The 20108-nt window shown below is 33.9% G+C and overlaps 1 protein-coding gene across 2 annotated transcripts in view; it reads left to right on the top strand.

Moving 5' to 3' along the window:
* The window catches only part of LOC138691223 (neurotrimin-like), a 1545609-nt gene that overhangs the window by 1358992 nt on the left and 166509 nt on the right, over positions 1-20108 (top strand). For both annotated transcript variants that reach the window (XM_069813018.1, XM_069813019.1), the window contains one exon: positions 6965-7099. In XM_069813018.1, the coding sequence (XP_069669119.1) occupies positions 6965-7099 (135 nt within the window). The remainder of the gene's footprint in view (positions 1-6964; positions 7100-20108) is intronic.

Below are 20108 nucleotides of genomic sequence, written 5' to 3'. Positions count from 1 at the left end.
GAAGAAGACGATAGAAGGAAGAAAATATAAGAAAATTCAAAATAAATGTGTGAAGAGATCAAAGATGAATTTATTTTTTGCAGGAATGAGGTAAGAAAATATGGATGAAAATTCCAGGAGACGAGAAAATGTGAAAGTAGTACTTTGCGAGAAGTAGATAGAAGTGCTTTAGAAAACAGAGCGAGGAGAAAAACATTTAGCTTTGTATGTCAGTTGTCACTCTGATATGAATCTACTTTGTCAGTTATATAGCTGAAAATCAGGGATTTGCATACTTAGTTATGCTGACTCTGATGGTATAATACAATATTCCATTAAAGTAATTAATTCTAGCTACCTGGTTTCATTGCTTCTAGGTTTATACGACAGTTGGAATATCAGACGCCATACATAGTCATAACAACATCCTACATACGTGACTCCTATGCCATTAGCTAGATGTAACCTCATGATTCGCTGAGACAGTCCTAAGGCGTAGGATTAGTTAATGGCACGGATATATCCATTAAAGCAGACGTCACTATATTGGAGCAAGACTCAAGTCGTATCATATTGCATGACAGTAACTACCTCCAACTGAACAGCTGGAGTGTCTGTTCAAAATTGACATTCAAGTCCACGTATAATTTGCGGTGAATAATGATAGTTTTTTTTTTTAACAAAGCCTCTTTCGTCGTTTTTGTCCATATTTCATTTTTCTCTTCTACGAGGCGATCTTTAAAATACAGTATATGCCTGGAGTCTATTAGTATACCACCTTCAAATGAAACAGTAGTCCATAGAAATACGGTACTGCACTATATCAGAATCACTTGTAGAATCGATTGGTAACTAGCAAGCCGTCTACCTATCTAAATGTCGATATGACGGAGTGATATAATTTATTAATGGTTTCCTAACTATTTGAGTCATTAACTGAGATAGGTAACTATCTAATTGAATTGATTAAAATGTTTGAAATCCTGCCTGCCCGAATTATTGATTGAGTAGTTGACTGTATTCAGAAGCAGAATTTGGGTGTTACATCTTATGTTGGAAATTAACTTTTCTCCAACGTTTCGAATGTCTGCAGGTAAAGCATTCCAATCCCAGATAGTAGGCCTACGATTGAGAAAAGAAAACTTTCCAGTGTCCGTCCTCTGTCTTCTTTCCCTCAATTTATATGAATGGTCGTTCCTTGAAGAGTAATTTTGGGGCTGCAATCTCTTTTTTATTTCTTTCCAGACAGGCTCACCTCTGTATGTTTTGAACATTGTACATAATCAAATTCGCGTTCTCCGGTCCGTGAGTGTGTCCTATTTTAATGGTGGATTATTACGACAACACTTGAGAGCCCGTTTTTGAATCTTTTCCAGTGTCGTAATGTGTTCTATTCTGTAAGGATCCCAACATGCAGCACCATATTCCATTACTGGACGTACTAGTGATTTATATGCTATGTCTTTGGATTTATCAGAGCCTTTTCTTAGTACCCTCATCACATAATTAAAACGTAATCGTCCTGCCTCAACGTAATGCACCTCGGAGTACTGTTGTTGAAATTTTGCACAAATGGTTGCAGTTCTACGCGTGCAAATTGCAAATGATGAAAGCTTTTTGCCAAATAACCGTCTGGGACATGCTTTATTTCCTGTAGACATTCTGGAACGAATTGAAAGACACAATGATTACCTGTCTTCTTTTTCTGATGAGCCAATCTTCCACATCTCTGGAAGATAAAATCGACACAATGTTCGGATTTGGTGGTAAGAAAAGCCACGCGAGATGTTAGGGCATGAGAAGGACAGCCCAAAAGTCAATGTTTGGTGTGGCTTAGTTTACAAGGTTCTTGAACCGTTTACTCACTTCACCATTATAGCACGAATTAACAAGGATGTGTGGAAGCTTTGTGTTGCACCAAAGTTAGACTAGAGAAATTTCAGTCATGAATAGGGTTTCAACGAGCTGGTGCACTATCGCACTGGAACATACATGTTCGTCAGTTCTGGGATGAAAACTTTCCAAACAGATGGAACGGAAGGGACAGTCCAACATCACGGCCAGCACGTTCACCATACATAACCCTCTCTACTTTTTTTATGGGGTACGCAAAGTCTAAAGTGTGCAGTTCTCCATTTCTATTTTGAAAATCTGAAGGCCTGAATAAGGGATACTATGGCGACTGTGAGTGAAGAGATGTTGGTGTAAACATGGCATGAAATCAAGTATCGATTAAACGTTCTTCAGGCAATAACCAGAACACATGTTGAAGTGTACATATGAAAATTTTACTAGATGAGGTATTATTTGCTGAAAACCGCATCCCTGTATCTAGCGTAGTTCTTCAGCTATGAATGTTTATAATCAGGGAAATACTTTGTGTTCACCCTGTACATCGGTCTCAACAGCGTATGTTTACTTTATATCATGTACGGCAGTCATGTCAATTGATGCCCATAGACGCAAGCGCTCGCTTTAAAGGTCAGGAGAGCCTGAGCGCTTTACAGAGGAAATGAAAGAGACAGACGAAAGAGGTAGTATATGCCGCTTGATCGAGCTATATACAGGGATGGCCAGCACTGATTCAGTAGATAAAGGGAAGAAAACATATTAAACTGTATCCATGTTAATTTTTAGATTTGTCTGAGAAGTATAAGTGCATTATAAGAATGTAAGTTTTTCCTAATGCTCATTTTTCACAAGTTTGTTTTTTATTCAAAAGGTATATTTTTTCAACATCTTTTTATAGAAAACTAAAATTTTCAGTTATAGGCCTATTTAATTAGTAGCCTTACAGGTACTGAAACAATATACCGTAAATACATATTACTGAAGATAGTGTATTACAAATTTTGAAAATATTCGCATGGAAAATGTTTGTAAGGAAATGAATTAGCAAAGCAACCATTGATACATCATAAGCAAAAGATATGTGTCCATGTGTTGTAAAAATGTCAGCTCTATAGCTTCAGCAGGTTCCGAGCAAATAATTTAATATTCTGATGATAGGAAGTTGCTCACCAATATCACCTTAAAAAACATAACGCGATAAGAGTTTTGTTATGGAATATTAGTTACACTTAAAACATACACGGCACCTAGGTAACTTTGCTTTGTACTGTAATATTGTTTTTATTAGTTCATTGATTACTTTCATAAGGCTAAACATACCATGAATATCAATTCCAACTTATCATGTCATACTCAATCCCTTTTTTTGGGATATCATTTTCTTTATGAATGATGTGTTTCATCCACTTAGTACAGTATAGTTGTACTACTATGGAATTTCTTTGAATATTCCTTCTTAATTCTTTATTATGGTATTAACGTTTAAAACACAACTGCAATATTAAGAAATTGGTGTTAGTACTTTTGTTTTACAGACAATATAGATAATATCAAACGGAAAGAAGCCATATAAAAATAATGGCATAAAATTTCACATTCCGTTTGAAGTTAGTGCACCACTGTTTTGTTAATCCATCAGGCTGCTCATTTCCCCTTCCATACCTAGCGCTTGATGCCCGCGCACGACGTCAAGGTCAGAAAAATGCTCTTGTTTTGACATCACTGATTGTACGGTTTCTTATCATAAACTAGTGGGCATATTTTTATATCAATATCAGTAGGCTTATCGGAGAAAAATACGAGTGCAGTATCAAAATATTTAATTAATTGTTAATAGCAGTTTATATTATAAACGTTTCCACAAAAATTTGATGTATATTTTATGTTCCGTATATACCTAATTTTAAAAGTTTTTACGATTAAAATGAAGTTTTAGGAAATATGTTTTTATGTCTTTTTTTTTTACAAATATTTAAATCTTTTAAAAATACTGTACTTCCAAGAAGAATTAAACTTCCTGCATGTATTTCAAATAAAAGCTGCAGCACGATAAGACGTTAAACAATTTAACTTATATTGTCAGAACACTCGTAATTATAAATTCTTGAAAGTTGTAAAATCGAGTTTTCCTTCACTACTAGTTTTTGTCACTCATTCAAAGCGTACATAGTCCTTTCTTTAAGAAGTAACGAAGTCTCATTTTTTGTTTGTGCTAATTAATCACTGGAAATTAAGTTAGTTTCTATTTCAAATGTTAACTTTGATAAATTTGTCGTGAATTTGGTTCACCAAAGATGCTACTTGTGTTCATGGTGTCATCAGAAGTTTTAATGGAAGATTGCACTAAAACTTCTCTGTATATATATTGAATCTCTTCAATGTAGAAATCCAAGAATTTGCGACGAGTTCTCAATTCCACTTTGTCACAACTTTCTGTACAAGTTTGTAGCAAACTCCTATACTAACTTCATATGCAGGAATAGATCTTATAAACTCAATTAAACCCACTTTGATGTATAGTAACATACATACTCAGAGCTTAATTCCATTCCTTGTTATCCAATTTATGTATGAAACGTATGCTGAAGTATTATTGGGAATTTATTACTTAATGTTATTTAATTACATCATTCTCCTTAAATATGAGAAGATAAATATTTTTCAAGTACATAACCACATTATGATACAGTTTTAAACCAGAGAGACAATTAAATATTTAGTCTCTTTGTTATCATAAGTATCACAGGCAAAAGTTTAGATCTGGTGGTCATTTTCAGCTAGAAAATAAAACATTTCAGAGGTCTTTACAATCGAATTTTTACACTCGGTGAGTGCGCCAAAATTTGCGTAGGTAATTTGTACAAGACAAGACTACAGTAAGACTCCTTTCACACTAGCAGCTAAAAGCGGGGTATTGTAGCCTATGTCGCCTTTGATACTCAACGTCTGGCTCATCTGAGCACTACGTTATTACTAAACACTCTTATGTCAAACGACGCCGTATTGATAATAAACTTATTAACAATTCAGTCATTTTCAAGAATCACAGCGACTGACAGCTTTCCATGTAGACTGATGAAGGTACTACAGTTGTTTAGTCAGCCGCCTGAAGACAGGTTTGAACATGGATGGGCAACTCGTGCTCACAAAGTGCTAAAAAACCTTGAAAGAGAGAAAGACAGACGGAGCCAGCCGCAGCAGTTACAAGTTGTTTGTAGTTTCGCTGCAAAAGCCACGGTGCGCTCTGGCGGCTCATGCAGGTGGTCGTGATATCTACTCCATTATTTGAATTTCAGAATGACGCTGGTACAATAATTATAGTAATTTTAGACAGACTGAACCTAAACACACATAATAAGGTTATATTATTTCCTAGCTTTGTAAATTAGTTTTGTACTGGAAACACAATCTGGATATACCTTTTCAAGAGATAACATAGCTGCAACACTTATTTATTATTATTCTATTTGTTAATATTTATTATTATATGTCTTATTTGAAACATAGAACGCGAGAATTTACAAGTCTTTATGCATTAAAGAGTATTCCTCTGTCCTCAGAAATGTAATAGTCTATATTCGCAAACAAACACAAATTCAAGAAAGTATTTTTCACATATCACGGCAGATGAAATACACTTACTTCTAATCTCTTTCTGTACATTGAGAGCTTTTATACTTCTTTCTTGTATTAAACTCTGACTCAAGTACATACAGTATACAATGGAAGAAAAGACAAAGAGTATATTTGGAAATTCTGACTTAGGCAGCATTACGAACAGTCGATTCCTGATTTCGCTGGAATCTGAGTGGCGCGCTGTTCTGCAGATTTATCAATTCAAGCTATAAACTTTCAGGATCTTCTATCGGCTCTAAGGCAAAAGGATTTCAGAAAAATCTCGATTCCTTGTCAATTGTCACTGTTTCTCGAAACTTAGCAGTGAATTCTGCTGTAGGTCTTGAAGTAGGGCCTTATATTTGATAAGAGGATTTTCTTATCGCTCTTCAAGATAGTTTATAGTCAAAGAAAGTGAAGTTGTCTGTGTTCTACATGGTACTGCCACATTTCAAATATATCCATAAATTCTCTTAGCTAGTCTATCATATGTCGTGCAATTCTGTAAATCGCACCCACAACGTGCTAACGATATTTGATATCAGTCTCACCTTATTGATATCCCATTTTACCTTTAGCTATTCTAAAACAGATCTAGACAGTATTTCTTTAATAAAAACCTTCACTGGTTTATTTGTAACAAAATGTCATGCGTAAGAAAGTTAATAGAACATAATACAAGCTTCACCTCCTTTCTTAATAAAAAATCTCTCTCGACTCATCATTAAAGGGAAATGATCTGGGGATTATATTGTTTTCCACTTAAAACCAGCCGCCACTTACTGCAGACGCGAGCAAACTTGTATACTGACACTACAGTACAGAGTTCTTTCTACGTGCACTGAGATTGTGTTCACACTTCGAGAGCACGAGTTGCCCACCCACGGGTTTGAACCTCATAAGTGATACCAAGAATGGACCACTTATGAGGCTACAAGATCGGGAGATAAGGGGATAGGGTGGCCAGTTCCTTTCTCCATTGGAACTACAGTAAAACTGGCAAACCTCTCAAGCAACCATAAATATATTAAATTAGCAATGCTAGCAATCTGATAGTCTGTCTGGCAATTGATTAGTAATCTAGGGTTTTAAAATGTGTTGATTTTTCTAGTTCAAGCATGACTTTATAAAAAAGACACTTCAATTGTAACTGCTGTCATACCACCGGTCCAACTGTTTTCCAGTCCGCTTAGGTAGGCCTAACTGGAGCGGCTCAATGAGCAGGTGTTCAGGTCAAGCGGCTCGTGTGCGCCAGCTCTCGAGAGCTAGTGTGAAAGCAGTCTAAGTGGCATGGAATTACTGGAGGAAACACTATGAGAAAACCAACCTGAACCTCTCTTTGTTGATGTCAAATGACGCATGAGGTTACAAACATTGCACACCGTTTCCCTTAGCAGTAATGCCACCGACTTACTGACTGATGAACGGCTAGAGTTTATGTAATCGGATCGCATGTTCTGTGCAGTGACGTAGATGTTAGTTTCAATGGTATTCGTAACAAAATTAATTTGTATTGCAGATATCAACCGGAACTGGAATCATGTCGCACTTCGTCGACCTACACATTGTGGTTCCAGAGGCGTTCATCCTCGGCAGCGGAGAGCACCACGTGGATGTCGGCAGTGGTATCAGCCTCGTCTGCATCATCGAGAAGGTAAGCGAGAGCATAATATTGATTCATTTAGAGTTGTCAGCCCATTTTTCTTCCGATAACCATGATCGCCGTCTTGTTTGCATTATCTTTACTCCAGGGATTGCCAAGTGAGTCCAAGTAAGGAGTCAGTCTTTGTTTACGAGAGTACGGTTACGCCTCGCTGGAAGGGTGTACAGAGAAAACAAGTGAAGATAGTAGTGGCGCATTACTAAATATTTTTACTGTATGCATTAGAGATGGGTAAAAAAAGCTGGAAAAGTTTATTTGAAACTGAAGATTTGCCGAAGATTTTCTGCCCGTTGAAGGGTTGTCAACGCTATGGTTATTTTTTACTTAATAGTGATACTGCACGGCGAATAAGTTTATTACAGAGGTCAGTCTGCATATGAAATATATTTGTGGATAAATAATACTAGGGGCTTGTGCAGCAAATGCTGCTGCAAACTAAGTTCGTTAGACGTTCAAATAAAAATTTTTCAGATTTATTTTCAATGAAGAATACTTGTCTTTTTAATAGTTATTTGCTTCCATAATAATGAAACATACTCCCTCTGAATGGATTTTTTTACCCAAATACTTTTTCTTGAACCTATCCAACTTCAGTTTTTGAGTTTCAACGCGAAAACGCAAGTATCAATGTCAGGACGATAGCAGTAGCTATTTCAGGTCATTGTGGATTGTAGGCAAAAGTTAAAAAATGTCAGGTTTGCTAAGCTTTCGGACAATAACATTTTCGTATAGCTGCTGCATGTAGAACTTGAAATGTAGAGCGTAAAATCATTTTATCCTACTAAGAGATCTTGCTGAAATGATCTGGAGAATACAAAATTTTCTAGGCCTCTTATTTTATCAGTAAGTAATACCTTTTGATCTTTCCTTAGGAACTGTAATTTTTGCGCTCTCTCGAGCCAATACTGAAGACAATGACACATATCAATATCTACACTACACCGCCATTAAGTATATGAAAAAGACCCAACCCCACTGGGTTAATAAGTATAAAAATATTTGATTTTTAATAACAATATTATTATCTTACTTAAGTTTTGTAGTTATATATAGCAGCCACTCAGTAAATTATAAAATGAAGATCTAAATTAAGATATTCTCTACATTTACTTACATAACCACAAAACGTTTCACTTTCATATCATCAATATAGCATCAGTATTATGTACAATTAATGAAAAATAGACACATCATGATATTAACTACAATCATATTTAATTTCTAATGGTAATGATGTCATCAAACGACCTCAAGTTTCGTAGATTTGAATATCCAGCTGTACTCAGAAAATTATACACTGCAGAATCAGGCAGAATCAGTTTTTAATAACAAATTGAATTGAGCTCTAAATATGTCGGCAATCCTGCAGGTTATGGCCTTCGTGTAATAGCCTATTGTTTATTGTAGTGTGTGGTTTGTTCTGAAATTCAATCAAGTCGGCCGTGATTCAATAAATTTAGTTCTCAAAACTGACAAGAGATGGATTTTGGAAAATAGAAAAATTATGTAGGAAAATTGACATTTCACTGAAAACTACTACTTTTCCGAAAAACTTTGGATGCCAGGCATGAAAATGAGGGGCCGCTCATTAAAATCCGTTGAGCCGTTTTCCCGTAATTTCCATTACCAGTTCAAATTATATATATAGATTAACAACACTGTTGAAGGAAAAATGCAGAAGCAATAATATACAATGACAAACATTTTATATGGGAATAGGTTATTCTCAATAAAATAACAGAAATGGAATATACATCATATTATCACCTTCCTTGAATGCTAAGTGACGTAGGAAAAATATTAATATTAAATATTATTGAAAGTTAACAAAATAATACATTTGTATCAACAAAAGCCGCCCTAAATAAGGGTTCATAGATCGGCCTACTAATGCATTTACAATGAACAAGTCCACACCTGTGGAGTAACGGTCAGCGCGTCTGGCCGTGAAACCAGGTGGTCCGGGTTCGAATCCCGGTCGGAACAAGTTACCTGGTTGAGGTTTTTTCCGGGGTTTTCCCTCAACCAAATACGAGCAAATGCTGGGTGACTTTCGGTGCTGGACCCCGGACTCATTTCACCGGCATTATCACCTTCATTTTATTCAGACGCTAAATAACCTAGATGTTGATATAGCGTCGTAAAATAACCCAATAGTCCACACCTGTGGAGTAACGGTTAGCACGTCTAGCCGCGAAACCAGGTGGCCCGGGTTCGATTCCCGGTCGGGGCAAGTTATCTGGTTAGGTTTTTTCCGGGGTTTTCCCTCAACCCAATATGAGCAAATGCTGGGTAACTTTCGGTGTTGGACCCCGGACTCATTTCACCGGCATTATCACCTTCATCTCATTCAGACGCTAAATAACCTAAGATGTTGATAAAGCGTCGTAAAATAACCTAATAAAAAATAACCCAATAAAATAAAAAACAATAAACAATGGTTAAAAACAATTATGTAAGTACGATGAAAGAGTAATGGAACGGAGAAAAATTCTCTCCGGCGCCGGGATTTGAACCCGGGTTTTCAGCTCTACGTGCTGATGCTTTATCCACTAAGCCACACCGGATACAACCCCGTCGTCGGACAGAATTGACAGAGCTGAAACCCCGGGTTCAAATCCCGGCGCCGGAGAGAATTTTTCTCCGTTCCATTACTCTTTCATCGTATGATGACGCAGAATATCTGCATGGAAATATCATATGTACTTCGGTACATTGAAATAATATAATTATGTAAGTGACAATTTGAAAGAAAAGCAACTAATATAATGATGAGAAAACTTAGGAAATCATTTACAAAAAAGTTTATTGAGTTCAAATGACTACTAAATACAGCTAAGGATGATTTTAACACATGAGATCCTATGGCATCAATCGTTGCATGAGAAATTTTAAATTGTTGAAGTTGATTTAAATTTTCTCGTGGGATCGTGCCACGGGCCCAAACATGAGCCCAAAAACTGTCTAATGTGTGATGTGATATTGTGCTCCAAGATGCTCACAACAAGGCTCATATATGACTTGTTTTTCACGACACACCTCTTGTGGCCGTTGCTCGTGCATCTCGAAACGGATTGTGGGATCAAGAATGACACCCTTATCCTTCTGCCGATCAATTATGATGATATCAGCACGTCTAGTAGAGCCATCAGAAGAGACGCAACCAATCTCCTCATAAACCTCTGATTGATTGAAGATGCGATGACAGAACGAACATACAATTGGGCTACCGTCGCGAGGGGTGACTTTGTGCCATTCGCGAAAAACGTATGGAAGTATTCTTTAAGACCGTGAAAAGTTTTAAAGTCTACTTCCTTACATTTAGTAGTCTTTAAAACCTTGTGACGGTTTTAAAAACTAGTTCCTTAGGTTTTTTTATGAAATGCGCGAATGGCACAAAGTCACCCTCCTGGCACAAAGTCACCCCGCGAGACGGTATTCCATATGAAATCGATCAGTAAAAAACCTCGCATTTTTTTAATACTCTAATTTTTTCCCTATTTATACAAGGTGCTGAGGACAGTGCATTTTGAAAAATATACTATCGAAAATCAAACGGTTTTCGTACTATTGAGCGAAAAATTTAGCGTATTTTATAAAAACAAGCCTTTTTCAGCGATCAGAACTCTGGAACCATTTACTGCAGAACATTGAACTGGAGCTCATTTTGAAGCTGACATTTGGTAGGTTATGTTAAGAAGTAATCCTTATTTTTATTATATACAGAGAGACAGATAATCTGATTTTACTTACTTTTAGGCTTTTTGCCCATTTGTAAAAATTAAAAAAAATTGAGAAAAAGCCTTGCATTATTGAGAGGGACTTCGGCATTGTTTGCTTAGTGTCACGGCAATAAGTTTCGAGGGTATGAAATAATTATTTTCACACCCCTGGACTTGTACGGCGCAGTACCGCACACACTGACCGAGAGCTGAAGATAAGCGAGCTTTGGGCGTCATTTTACTCCTGTGTTTATGAAAACTTGTGTTAAAGCTAGCCCAGCTATGCGCTACTAGATGAAACATCACGTGTTTGTCTCCTGGCCTTGCTTCTCTCGGCTAGCTCCCGTCTCATAGTCAGCTGGTTACTTCACGCGCGTACTATTTATTTTCTTTATTTGATATTTTCAATACTTTCTTATCAACGGTGCACCAGTAAAAAATGTGTTTATTTGTACTTTCAATGCGGAATCTAACCATATATTTTAAAAACATTTTCTCATGGTCAAAGGCGTCTTAATGAAGAAAAATCTAAGTTTCTCCATTTGCATAAAAAGTAAGAAAATCTGTTTACATGTCAATATAAACGTTAATTTCTCAGCATCAAAAGAAACCATGATTTTGATCATTAGGTGAAAGGGTTTCGGAGCCACAACAGTTTAAATTTGCTAATTTTATGAAAATACGATAAATTAAAATATTTTTAATTTAAACACTATGAAGTTCTGATGCCTCATACGTTGCACAAATCATTGTATCACAGTTGTCAACGAACAGAAAAAGTTTCAAGGTCAATTTTCTCTATATTTCGGTCGATTTGAGATGAAATAGCCTAATTACAAGTCTTAATAGGAGTAAACATTGTTTTGTTATGTATTTTTAAGGAAATGAATTCTGAGTTCTGGTGAAACAATAATGAAAATTTTAAGGAACTTAAAACTTTATAGTTGTGCACTGTTACACTATATAACATATAATTTTAAAGTTACATCATAATTCACAAAATCATAGACAATAACCTATTATGTTAGTTTGTAGTTTATCACTCTGTGTCTATTCATGTGCATAGGAGTCTGATTTTGGAATAAAAACAGAGATTTATACAGGTTGCGGTGTTTTCTGTTGACAGTCTTAACGTCAAAAGAAAACAAAAAGGTTGAAAGTCTTCCTTTGTTCGTCCAATGTAATGTTTGCTTTTAAGAGTGTTCTAGATGATAGCTTACCCAGAATACCTGGATACCTGCGAAGAAGAAGTGTATAAGAAAAAATAGCTGCTACTGCATTGCACTCGTAATATCCCAACCTTAAAAGCACAAGTTTGTATGTTCCTTCACGATAAAATTGAATCATATATTCCATAAACGTGAAGTAGCCTAGGGTGAGAAGATTGAATGTTAAAGGGTAACTTCAGCGCGGAGATATATCACAACTAAAGAGAAACAAGTAGTGAACCTTAACAGAAATGCTTTTTCTTTCTTAATTACGAGCTTTGGCACAAATTTGACTTTTACAGAACGCATGAGTGAGTTTCTTACATTCATTAGTCATTTCTATTATTTTTTTTTCAATAGGCCTACTTTAAAAGTTTAAATTCCGGTGATAGTAATAATAATAATAATAATAATAATAATAATAATAGTAATAATAATATAGTAATAATAATAATAATAATAATAATAATAATGATAATAATAATAATAATAATAATAATCTATACTAATAATAAATCTGTAACCGAAATTTTTCTGGTAATTTTCGCTTTTCCAAAAGTAATTGGTCTTAACATGTATAATTAACCATCCTGAAACCGAAAATAGCTTTTTTGAAATTTTTGTTTGTATGTCTGTCTGTCTAGATGTTTGTTACCTTTTCACGCAATAATGGCTGAACCGATTTATATGAAAATTGGAATATAAATATATTAAGTTCGTTGTAACTTAGATTTTAGGCTATATGGCATTCAAAATACTTCATTTAAAAGGGAGGTTATAAGGGAGCTTGAATTAAATAAATCGAAGTATCTTCCTTATTATTGATTTTCGTGAAAAATGTTGCATAACAAAAGTTTCTTTGAAAATGATTTCCGAAAAGTTTTATTCTATTAAAAATGTTGATAGGACTGATATTTAATGAGATAAATGAGTTTTAAAATTAAAATAACGATGCCACCTATTGGCCTGTAATGAAATGAAACAAATGACTTCATCTATAAGGGGCTTTCGACAACAACAATTGAAAGCTTTTTAATCATAGCCTACAGAGAATGTTTCTATGTTTGTATGAAGCAATATCGAAAGCTAATTATATACAATACTTTTAAAATAACAATACAATACATTTTCATCGCCACCTCAAATTATAGCGTTGTTGTTCCTGCAATAACTCCTATGTGCAAAATATAAAATTTTTGAGTAGGAAGAAAAAACATATTTATTCATTCCATGGCAATGGTAGGCCCTACATAGGAGATCGTGAATTCTTACATTTTCGAAAGAAGGAAATATAATTATGTATCACTATAATATATGCTATATCACTATTTAAGTTATTTGAAGGGTTCGAAACCATAGTGGGCCAAGCGCCATTTACTTAAGACATAAAAAACAAGGGTTAAAATTAAGTTATTACCATAATTCAATGGAAACATATAGCAAGTAATATAAAGTACACACATTAAAACTAAATGATAATATGTCAATCTTCATTAAACTATGGTTGCATGTAATAACAATCAAAAAGCATGTTAAAGGAATTGTCATTGCACAAAATGAATGGTTTCTGGATCAAAATGATCGCATTTTAATTTTTTTAAATACCTACAATTTAAATTAAGTAACATACTAAAGGATTTATCATTCCATCAAACACCAATGTTCCCTGGATCAAACGTCCTATTTTAATTATGTAATTACTTTATATTTATTTCTAATGGGTGCAGCGGAGCGCACGGGTACGGCTGGTAATAATAATAATAATAATAATAATAATAATAATTTATTTATTTATTTATTTTCTTATATTTAATGTGCTGTACAATAGCCAGAGGCCAATTACATTTCAGTACAAACAATATAACAAAAACATTAGCAATAATTTACAATAAAAGTACAAAGAAATAATTAAATTAATGGCAATTAATTAAAATGATAATTACAAATGAAATAATGGAATCATTAATGAAGAATGGAAACATATAAAATAGTAATACAATAATAATAATAATAATAATAATAATAATAATAATAATGCAGTCGAAATTAAAAGAAGTATTACTTTCATTAACTAAGCCTTTTTAATAAAAATAAATATCCACATAATGAAAACATTTAAGAACAATTTTATCTGCAGGGCTTTATTATACGAAAGCGAAAGTCGGCAAAACTTAAAACAGGAGAAGAACAGTTTAGCAGTCGCCTAAATCATTTTATTATTTAACTCGAGAGATAATAATTTACAATTCATGTTGTTGAATAGCCAGCACCGGGATGCAGTTTATTCAATTAAACTGATCATATGTACAAAACAATAAATCCCTTCATTTCAACATTTCATAAAACCTGTGTACGGTGATGATTTAGAATTTTCGCATGATTTTATAGTTGAGCACAGAACACTTCACAAGAAATTTACTCGCTCCATCGAAATTGGACAGTTCATATTTGCTTTTACGACTCTACATTTAGTAATATCAGGTTTATATATGTCTAGTAATTTACTGATTTTACTATAATCAGCATATTGATTACTGCTCTCTGTATGCTTCTCTATTCACATTCAACAAGTTATTGGCAACAGTACAATATATTTAGATACCAATGTAGCATATTGAGACCTAACTTTGTGTGCCAATACTACGTATTCAGTATTACTATATAGCTATACAATCTTACGTTGTTTTAATTTTGTTTTTAATATTTGACATGATATTCTTTAATGTTGTTTTGGATGATTAGTATTGTTACTATGTTATATTTCACTCTATTTGTCATTTCCAAATGTAAGGTAAAGTTTTGTAATTGATTTTAGATGGATATCTGTTATATATCGTACCTGAAGATGCCCTATAAGGGTGAAAACGTTAGTATTAACACTAAATAAGATCTAAAACATGTGTTTTGTTTCATATACTATAACCAATGCTCGAGCCATAACACGGAATAATAATTAATTATTTTGATATATGTTATTCGAGAAATAATGTAAAATATGGAAGTTTTAAACAGAATGAATGAAAATGGAACAGTAATAAAGAAATTAGGTGAACGAATTCATTTGTCATAAAATCAGACGGAATACACATATGTGAAAACATGGTATTGGAAAATATTAGGCAAGAAAGAACTGGAAAATCGAGAAGAAAATAATGAAAAGATGCTTATTAGAACGTAGAATAACATTTATAAAGAATTTGAGAGAACAGAAGGGGAAAGAGAAACATAGACGACGTGACAAGGCTAAACCTTTAGGATTGACTGATTAATTATTAAGTAATTATTTAATTAATTTAGTTATTCCATTTGATTGATCGATTGTCTTCATTCATTCATCAATTGATTGATTGATTCATTCATTCATTCATTCATTCATTCATTCATTCCTATTATGTTTTACAAAGAACATTGCACTGTTTAAAATTCTGTCCCCCTCTCCTTTTTTAATATCTGAATTCTTATTTTCGCGTATTCTATATTACATTATTTGTACTACATTATACATCATTGTGAATAGTTTAGTCCAAAACTTGTGTCTTTATTTTCACATTACACTGACTATAAAGAGAAAGTATTCTGGTACTTTAGAAGTAAGTCTATAAAGAGATTGAAACAAACACATTTCATAGGTGACCTATCAAAAACTGGTTTAGAATTTTATCTCCTTGAGGTCAGCTATTTGATCATGAATACAGTAACTTCTTATTGGTAAATACTTGGCGAATCTCTTCAGAATTAATAAGAATTAGTTTTATTTAACATAAAGAAGTGATCGTGTTACAGTTTGTCAAACCTACTTCTTACTAGTACAGTATTGAAACTCCTATTACTACTGATCAAAACTAGTTTCTAATCATGAAGACGTGAAAACTAGCTCATATTTCTGTTGATCAAAAACTATTTCTAAGGAAAAGTAAAAGCAATATTACTGTTGCTATCTTAGTTGATGTCAGAATCGTGCAGGACTATTGGAAAAATTAACCTTTCCTATTACAAAATTGAAGCTCTTGGTAAAATCTTATTACTAAACGAAGTTTATACTACAATTGATGGATTTCGCTATTGGGACCACTATTAAAAACTGGAAATCCCGAAAAGACAATATACAGTATATGATTATGTCTCGTGACGAGAATATTGTACGAAATGGAAATATAACAATTAGAAATTTATCTTTTGAAGAGGTGGAGAAGTTCAAATTTCTTGGAGCAACAGTAACAAATATAAATTATATTCGGGAGGAAATTAAACACAGAATAAATATGGGAAATGCCTGTTATTATGCGGTTGAGAAGCTTTTATCATCCTTCTGCTGTCAAAAAATCTGAAAGTTAGAATTTATAAAACAGTTATATTACCGGTTGTTGTTTATGGTTGTGAAACTTGGACTCACACTTTGAGAGAGGAACATAGGTTAAGAGTGTTTGAGAATAAGGTTCTTAGGAAAATATTTGGGGCTAAGAGGGATGAAGTTACAGGAGAATGGAGAAAGTTACACAACACAGAACTGCACGCATTGTATTCTTCACCTGACATAATTAGGAACATTAAATCCAGACGTTTGAGATGGGCAGGGCATGTAGCACGTATGGGCGAATCCAGAAATGCATATAGAGCGTTAGTTGGGATGCCGAAGGGAACAAGACCTTTAGGAAGGCCGAGACGTAGATGGGAGGATAATATTAAAATGGATTTGAGGGAGGTGGGATATGATGATATATCTTGCTGAGGATAGGGACCAATGGCGGGCTTATATGAGGGCGGCAATGAAACTCCGGGTTCCTTAAAAGCCAGTAAGTAAGTAAATAAGTATTAAAAACTGGAAGCTTCTATTACTTAGAATTGAAAGCTCTTATTACTGTCACTCAAATGTGTTTCTTTAAAAATTCATCCTTCTATCATAAACAAGATATGGCAAGTGAGCTATCAGTTTCGTGGAAGGTAGTGAGTTGATTTACGAAAGGCCTTGAATAATTATAACAGGACACTACAATATTTACCAATGTGAAATAGAAACAATTGGCTGAGAGCCGTCTTAACAGCGTTTGTGCTTTGTTCTACTGGGAAGCAGATTTTGCAAAGAATATTATGAATATCTGGTTTGTTGCAATGGAATTAGTTTTGACCAAGAGTAGTAGGCCTATCAATTTCCGGTTTGTTCTAGTGCAGGGACGGGGAAAAGTACTTTAAATAACAAAATCGTTCTAATAACTCGTTTCTGAGCAATAAAGACTCTGCTAATATTTACTGCATTTCTCCTTAAAAGGTACCATGGTTAAAATGAGAATAATATATAGGTAAGAAAGAATGTACATTCAACGTAGACCTAAGCTGTAAAAATAGCAAAATTCACGGTATTTAGCTTTTTTTTTAAATAAAATCAATATAGGCCTACCATTGTAAAGTGTTGTCGACAAAAAATGCAAGAAACTAATATTTTCCACAGATGTAATATAACAATTATTAAAATTGATAGATGGATAGACGGACAGGTAGACAGACAGACATATTTATTCGTTCCACAATATCTTATAGTTGCTTTAGAGTATAGAATAAAGAACATGTCATATTCTTTAGTTTAAAATGTAAAAATGCAAATATGAAGTATATACAGAATTAATACAATAACATATTATACAATAGAATATATTTACCATTTCATAGTATTAAAATATTTACACTACCAATATGTGAAATGTCAAGAATTCATCTAGAGAATAGAAAGTATGAGATATTAAGTACGGTAATTTTTAGTTCTACTTCAAATAATGCAGGATTTTCATTATGACTCAATGTCTTGAAGACTACTGAATATTTTTATTGTCATGCAAGGTACTCCCTTTGATAGCATGATAAGTTTGATGATGGCGTTTGAAAATCATTCTTTCTGCAGGTATTTATACATGTATGGCTAAATTAGTTGGAAAATTTCTTTATTACATTAGAGGAAATTTATTGAAGAGTATAATGTACTGATTTGTTAAAGTCAGAATCTCTAATTAAAAAAAATGATCTACACGATTCTATAGCCTTTGCTGCAACTATTATTCTAATTTCTCTTTTTGTAATAATATATTTTTACTATCCCCAAAATATTATTTCGTAGAACATAATGAAATAAATATAGGCAAATATATTGTCTTTAAGATACTCCTATTTACGAATTGTTGTAACGACCTAATTGCGAAGCATGCTGAGCTACGTTTGGGGGTTATTTCATTGATATAATGGTTGCAGTTTAATGCAGACCTATTACTAATATGCAAACCAATAAATTTGGTTGTTGATGTTTCTAGTAGAGGTATATTATTGATAGTAGTGTCTCATGTTTCAGAGACTAAATTTGAAGAGGTTTTAAATTGAATTATGTTAGTTTTATTAATGTTTAAAGCTAGTTTATCGGTTGTAAACCAGTCATAAATTTTAAGGAAAAGTGTTTCTGTTTTATATTTGAATGTGGCAAAGTTGCTGTCTGTAATTATGATACTTGTGTTACCTGTAAATAGTATAGAATAATCTGTTCCTTTTATTAAGGGGCCAAGATCATTTATAAAAATTAGAAAAAGAAGAGGTCCTAATAGAGATCTTTGCGTGACCCCTTTATGAACATTTCCCCATGTTGAAGTAGGTTTAAAGGTGTCACTGAATGCGTTGATTTCAACTTTTGTTTTCTAAATTGGAGATATGATTCAAACCACTGTTATGCTATGCCTTTAATAACATAGTATTCTAATTTTTAAAGTAGAATTTTATGATTAATACGATCGAAAGCTTTGGAGAGATCACAAAATACCCCTCCTACTTGCAATTTCCTATTAATTGCTTCCAGAATTTTATCAGTTAAATTAAACGAAGCTTGCTCACTTGATGTATTCTTTCTGAATCCACATTATTGTTCTGAAATGAACATGTTGATATACTCTTTTATAAACAGAGTGAACAATAAGTATGGAATATTGCTAATAACTTCTTAAATTTTACAAAAAAAAGTTTTATACAAAAAGCTGTTGGAGATAAACCATACAATATGATACCAGTGTTCGAAAAAAGTTAGATATTCAGACATAAAGGATGTGACAGTAAAATTAATTTTTTTTAATGATACTCTATATTAAAATTTACATATTCCGATTCTCCATTAAATGTTATGTTTGAATGCATACAAATTTTACCCACCGAGTTAGTTCTGTGGTAGCAAGTTCTACATCCAGATTAGCCGGTCCGGGTTCGATTCCCGGCGGGGTCAGAAATTTTCATGTAAATAGTGATAGTGATTCGTCCGTCGGTTGGGGACGTTAAGCCTGGCGGCCCTCTTGGTGCTACTCGGCAGAGTACGCTACGTGCCGGCACCGGGTTTCCCATTCTTCCTTCCTCACCATCATCATCCTCACCCATTCCCTACACTACACTTACACATACACTCACCCTAGTAGCCTACACGACATAATTCTTCATAGATACACATCATGCATAACGTGGCCCGTCGAAGTGGTGTGCAATTTGAAAGTGGGCCACAGTCCTGCCATCTATGTGCAGTATGCGGAACCCGAATCACGCAAGTGTAGTGAGTAAGCATTAGATACACAGATAATATTAAAATGGATTTGAGGGAGGTGGGATATGATAGTAGAGACTGGATTAATCTTGCTCAGGATAGGGACCAATGGTGGGCTTATGTGAGAGCGGCAATGCACCTCCGGGTTCCTTAAAAGCCAGTAAGTAAGTAAATAATGTTCCTAGTTGTTTTGATTTTATTAGTCAAGTTTAGAATAAATTGTTAAAGTAAAGTTATTTGGCTTTTAAGATTACTTTGTGTTTCATTTAACTGATAAAATTCTGGAAGCAATTAATAAAAAATTACAAGTAGGAGGGGTATTCTGTGATCTCTCCAAAGCCTTCGTTTGTATTAATCATAAAATTGCACTACAGAAATTAGACCTATTAATTTGCGTCATTACTATTTCTACTTTAAATATATTGAGTTCTCTTTGTTTTGCATGAAATTCTTATGTCTTGTGTAATCCAATTATTTTTAGATGTTTGAGAATTTTTGTGCTTTACAAGAAAACT

The sequence above is a fragment of the Periplaneta americana genome, chromosome 16 (genome assembly GCF_040183065.1).
Source record: "Periplaneta americana isolate PAMFEO1 chromosome 16, P.americana_PAMFEO1_priV1, whole genome shotgun sequence".
NCBI lineage: Eukaryota > Metazoa > Arthropoda > Insecta > Blattodea > Blattidae > Periplaneta > Periplaneta americana.
Note: the sequence above shows the minus strand (reverse complement) of the source record. Positions and strands in the feature narration are given on the sequence as shown.